The following is a 6000-nucleotide window of genomic DNA, read 5'->3' as shown; positions in this document are numbered from 1 at the left end:
GTTTGTCATCATTCAAGGAGAATGAGAAGGGTAAAGAGCAAAAGACCTGCTAACTGAGTCTGTCCGCCGTTAAAGAGCTTTCCCAGAAGACCCTTCCTGTTTCTGTATTAGTCAGTTATTGCCACAGTAACACTCTGTAACAACCACCCCCAAACTCAGCTGGCCAGGCTCAGCTGGGCAGCACTCCAGACTTGGGCCAGCCAGTCTTGGTCTAGGTCGGTTCCAAGTGCACTAGTTCTGGAACCCAGGCTGAACAAGCAGAGATGAGCCGGGGAGGATTCTTCTCATGGTGAGTCATCAGAGCAAGCAAGCCAAACTGCGCAAGCAAACTTAAGGTTTCTGCTTATTCCTTCTGCGAACGCTCCAAAGGAAGTCATGGAGCTAAGTCCAACATCAGGGGGTGAGTACTCACCCTCCGTCCCCAGTGGCAGAGGAGAGCACATGTTTGTGGAGTAATATCCACATTCACACAGTCTCCGTCCAGTCCTGTGTCCTGTCACCCCTTCATTGAACAGGAGGCCGACAAGTGTGGGCTTTTTGGCTGGCACTTTGCCATCCTAAACAAACTCAAGGTTCTGATGGTGAGGAAGGAGGGAAGAACGGAAATCTGGTAGGCACGCTTTGGCAGGACTTTTTTCAATAGCTGTGTCCCAGGAACTACCAGGTAAAAAATGATGAAGTTAGAGTACACACTGGCTGGCAGTGACACTAGTGACATTTATTATCCTTGGGAAGCCACCAGGACACAGAGACAGGCCATACCACAAGACTTATTTGGCCACCGAGTCCCCTCCTCCTGTTGCAACATTTTACAAACCTCCCTTATTTGGTGCTGTCATAAGTCCCACTGCACGAGGGCATGGGAGAACATTACCAGCAGAGGTGGGAGAAGTCATCGACGTCATCCCCATTTGGAGTTGCTTGTCCTTCTGTCTCTAGTGAAGTGCTGGCCTGTGTCATTCCCAGCACATGCTCATCAGCCCCGAAGGGTCCTGGCTCTGTCACATCGTGGCCTGTCACCAAGACCTGGCTTCGATCTCTTGCCTTTGCTGTATCCATAGCTCAGATAGCTGTCAAATATATTCAGGTCCTAATATCAACTAAGGGAGAGGAAGGTGCAAAGCATCTAAGACAAGAAGAAAGAGCTAGAGCTGTAAGACGGAAGCTGGGGCATTGCCTGCCTCAGGGCTGCAGCGGCTGTCCCACGACCAAATCCTGAGGAGCAAAGGAAGGAAGAGACGTTCACTAGACTGGATGTGCTGTTCCTGAGACAGGGAGCCCAGAATGGTTTCCAAAGCCCACGGCATTACTCGCCCTCTTAAGCCTCTCTCTTGCCATGTACACACTGGCAACTCGCACATCTCCCCCCAGCCTGGGTCTCTCCCAACCTGCTGACCGCTGAGCGCTTCCCTCCGCTGTCCCATCCACCCTGAAAAAACAACACATTCTACCCTGGGCTCGTCATCTTTTCTTTCCTCAACCTACTATTCTTTCTCCCCTGCTGTCCACAAAGCTGGAAAGATGTGGTTTGTCTCCCTGACCTCTACTTCCCTTTACTCTGGCAAGAACCCCAGTATTTCTTTGGGATCCACCCCTTGCCCTCTTAGTCTCTGTGGTCTGTATGACTCCAGCAAAACTCATGGATCTAAGTCAGTTAACACAGCCGTAGCGATTGGTTCAGTGGTGAGCGTGTGACCTAAGCTGGTGAATCTCAGAACTTTCATGCAAATGCTAGGACACAAGCTCTCATTAGTTTCTGTTAGATTTAAACTTGGAAGGATATAGCTCCAAGAGGTGCTGGCTGGCAGCCACCTTGTGACCATGAGATTGGTGACCATCTTGTGACAATGCAGGAGGAGCTGTCAAGACCAGAGTCAGTGCAGAGTACCTGAGTTACAAGATATGGAGAGAGAATATACTGATGATGTGGTTTGAGTCCCTGGATCCAGGTGGGCCTGAAATGATTGAGATCTACCCTCATGTTGTTTAGTCATATGAACCAGTACACTTTACTTTTCCTCTTTTTAAAGGTCAGTTTGATTAGGTTTTCAGTCAATTGTAACCAGAAGTGTTCTGCTACACCTATTTCACTGAATGGCAGCAGCACTTAACCAAATAAGCCAGAAGCCTGGGGTTCACATTTAGATTCACTCCCCACATCCAAGAAGGCTCAGTCCTGGGCCGTCTCTTTAGCTTCCTCCCTGCATCCCATTGCTGTCGCCTCAGGTCAAACCTATGTCCTCTCTTGCCTGAGCCATGGAATAAACAACCCATTGAGTGGCCTCCCTTTCAGCCTCAGTGTCTCAATTTCTCCTTCCCACGTGGCAGAGTTGTCTTTCTAAAAGCTAATCTGACTGTGGCACGGTATTCAACCACTCCCCAAGCTCTGTTCGTTCGCGTAAAGAATGACCTGGTCCCAGCCCGCTGCCAGTGGCCTGGGCAGAGTGGGTGTGACAGCATGAGGTTGCCGGAGCTAGCCTTTGGGGCCTCCTTCCCTCTTCTTGGTGCCATCCCACCCTGGCACCATCAGTTGAGTGTGGGCCAGGCCCACAAAACCAGTGGAACTTAAAGGTCTGAGAGAGCCGCCGGGAGGTCAGGCCCCTGCTGCCCAGCTTCATAGAACCAGATCTCTGACCTGTGCCCAGGACTCTGGGTGCCAGGCTTCCCCTCTTCACTTACCCATCCAGCTTTACCGCCCAACCAGCCCCTGGCTACTCGAAGCATGAGCCATGGACCAGCAGCCCTGGCATTGGCTGGGAGTATATTAGAAATGCAGACTCTCAGGCCCCAGCCCAGACCTACCAAACCAGAATCTGCATGTTAATACCCTCGCTGGGTGATTCTCAGGCACACTGAAGTCTGGACAGTCATTAAGGCTCCCTCCAGGTCATTCCCTGGGCCTCAGGACTGGGACAGAACAGCAGTGAGGTGTAGACAGAGGCATAGAGCTGGAAAAATCCAGCTTCCTTATCCCTCATCCCTGGGGATGTTTGTGCACCTACACTGGGGCCGTGGGATCTTAGAGTGGGCAGGGACCCTGGAGGTTCCCAGCGACCAGCCCACTGAATCTTGCTTGGATCACAGACACCTTTGAGAATCTCAAGGAAGTTATGGCCCCCATCTTTAGGAGAGCATGCATGTGTGTGCACGTGGCTGCCCTGCACACAATCACAGCTGACGGCACACGCCCACAGGAGCCTCCAGGTAAAAACTTCTGCCTTAGAAGAATCCTTTCTGTAGCATCTCCAGCCTTGTTGAGAGCCCTGCAGGCTCTCACCACCTGCCACACCTGCATTCCACTCTGGTTACCCCCTTTTCTTGGAACTGGTTATGCCTCCCAGTGACTTCTTTCCACTGCCTTGTCCTGCTCTGCAGAGTCACGCAGATGAGGTCACTTAGTCCTCCCCATGACAGGGATGAGAAGATAAGGAATTACATCTACCAGAGTTGGCCCTTCTCCACAATGTTCAGCTGTGGTTCTTTCCATATAAGATGGGACATCCAGACTCTTCCCAGCCCATCTTGGCCCCAGACATCCTCTGTTTCTCAGTGTTCCCATTAAGGGCTGGTCCCCAGAACACAGCATTCCAGGTGCAGCCTGACCAGCCTGGGGAAAGCTGACCAATCACCCATTTGTTCTGAACACTAGCTCTGGGGACAGACATACAGCAGCAGATACACTGAGCTGGGGTTCAACTCAGACCCCCAGATCTCCTGTAAACACCTGTGTGATCTCAGCTTCCTTTTGTTGTAGGAAAAAATGGGGTGCAAGCGGAGGGTCACGTCCTAGGTCTTGAGTGAGTCCCTGGGGTGGGCCACCAAATGAGGGTCCTTGGCTTCGAGTAGGAAAGAATTCAAGAGCGAGCCATAGTAAAGTGAAAGCAGGTTTATTCAGGGAGATACACACTCCCTGAATGCCCAGAGTGTGGGTCATCTCAGAAGGCAAGAGCGGCCCTGAGAGGTACACATTCCATATACAGAATGTGGTATGTCTCAAAAGGTGAGACTGGCACTGAGGTGTGGGTGTGGTTAGTTTTTATGGGCTGGGTAATTTCATAGGCTAATGAGTGGGAGGAATATTCTAACTATCTTGGAGAAGGGGCAGGGATTTCCAGGAGTTGGGGCACTGCCCACTTTTTGACCTTTTATGGTCAGCCTCGGAACTGTCATGGCGCCTGTGGGCATGTCATTTACATATGCCAATGTATTACAGTGAGCGCATAGTGAGGCTTAAGGTCTGCTGGGAGTCGAGTCTTCCACCAGCTTGGAGCTAAATAGGTTCTAACCAGTTTTTGTGGTATCCTGTTCTTAATGGTTGTGTCATTCTTTTAATGGTTGTGCCCTGCCCCTTTCCTTCCTGTCTCACTTTCTCTCTTTCTAGCATTTGGGAGAGTCTAAATTGAAATCCCAGGTTAGACCACACATTCAGGTTTCTGTCCTGTTCCTTAACTGCCCTCAGTGCCCTTGCCCAAAGGCATTTCCACCCCCCACCACACCCCACCAGCCTCAGTTTCCTCACAGGTTTGTTGGGATGGTCAAATATGTAATGAAAATACTGGGGCTTTGGGCTTCCCTGGTGGCGCAGTGGTTGAGAGTACGCCTGCCGATTCAGGGGACGTGGGTTCGTGCCCCGGTCCGGGAAGATCCCACATGCCGCGGAGCGGCTGGGCCCGTGAGCCATGGCCGCTGAGCCTGCGCATCCGGAGCCTGTGCCCCGCAACGGGAGAGGCCACAGCAGTGAGAGGCCCGCATACCGCCAAAAAAAAAAAATACTGGGGCTTTGAAATATGGGATTTTTAAAAATCAATTTATACTTTATTTTTGGCTGCGTTGGGTCTTCGTTGCTGCGTGGGGGCTTCTCTGTTGCGGTGCACGGGCTTCTCATTGTGGTGGCTTCTCTTGTTTGGAAAATGGGCTCTAGGCGCGCGGGCTTCAGTAGCTGTGGCACGTGGGCTCAGTAGTTGTGGCTCGCAGGCTCTAGAGCACAGGCTCAGTAGTTGCGGTGCATGGGCTTAGTTGCTCTGCAGCACGTGGGATCTTCCCAGACCACGGCTCAAAGCTGTGTCCCCTGCATTGGCAGGCAGATTCTTAACCACTGTGCCACCAGGGAAGTCCCTGAAATATGTTTTTTAAAGTTTCTGTTACTTGTTATTTTGGAAAAGATTTCTGGTTGTTTCCAAAATCCATTTCCCCTTTCTTTCATACGAATAGAACCTTAGCACACAGACGCTCAGCTTAAGACCATAAATCCCGGCCTGCCCTGTGTTAAGTGTGGCCCTGGGAGGTGAGGGGAGCGATGCACTCAAAATGCAGTCATGCTCTTCAACGGAGAGTGTGTCTTTCCTTGCCCTCTGCCCCTCCCCTGGCTGTGGACCTGGTGGTGTGCCATTTTGGAGCACAAGTATGAGTACAACACCCCTGGAATGGCAGAGCAACAAGACGGATGGTGTCTGGGCCTGTGATGACTTCAAAGAGCAGCCTCCTCAGACTCGGGACGACTTTTATGTGAGTGAGAAATGAACTCCTATCTTCTTTAAGCCACTGTTATTTGTGGTGCTCAGCTCAACCTTATTCCAGACTGATGAATGAATTTTCTTGAGGCGTGTTAATTCTAAGAGGCAGCTGTTGGCTTCAAATCAATAGGGAAGAGTTAGGGACTTGCAAATACCCTGAAGAAACCTATATTTCCCCCTTTCTTTCTACTTTTTTCCTTCCTTTCTTCCATTTCTCTCCCCCGCATCCAGTTCTCCAACATTTAGTGGGTTGTTCTTCTGTACCAAGCCCTCTACTTGGCACTGTGGATATGAGATGATTAAGGCACAGTATCCGCCGAAGCCTAGCAGGGGAGACAGATATAATGACTAATTGTCCTCCAAGTCCAAGTCACAAGATTACTGTGAAGGTGTGTACAGGGTGATGGGTGAACCCAGCCACCACTTTGCCTTGGCAGGTGGGAAGCAGGGGGCCTGAGTTGGTCCATGAGGGTTGAGTTGAGGTTCT

General features: G+C 51.0%; 1 protein-coding gene across 1 annotated transcript in view; it reads left to right on the top strand.

The window, feature by feature from the left end:
• Nucleotides 1–5403: 5403 nt before the first annotated feature.
• The window catches only part of COL15A1 (collagen type XV alpha 1 chain), a 153518-nt gene continuing 152921 nt past the window's right edge, over nt 5404–6000 (top strand). The window contains exon 1 of the mRNA XM_024734426.1: nt 5404–5505. Within this exon, the coding sequence (XP_024590194.1) occupies nt 5404–5505 (102 nt within the window). The remainder of the gene's footprint in view (nt 5506–6000) is intronic.

The sequence above is a fragment of the Neophocaena asiaeorientalis genome, unplaced genomic scaffold (genome assembly GCF_003031525.2).
Source record: "Neophocaena asiaeorientalis asiaeorientalis breed wild unplaced genomic scaffold, Neophocaena_asiaeorientalis_V1.1 scaffold192, whole genome shotgun sequence".
NCBI classification, from domain to species: domain Eukaryota; kingdom Metazoa; phylum Chordata; class Mammalia; order Artiodactyla; family Phocoenidae; genus Neophocaena; species Neophocaena asiaeorientalis.
The sequence above is the reverse complement of the archived record's forward strand: the minus strand, read 5'-3'. Positions and strand labels throughout refer to the sequence as shown.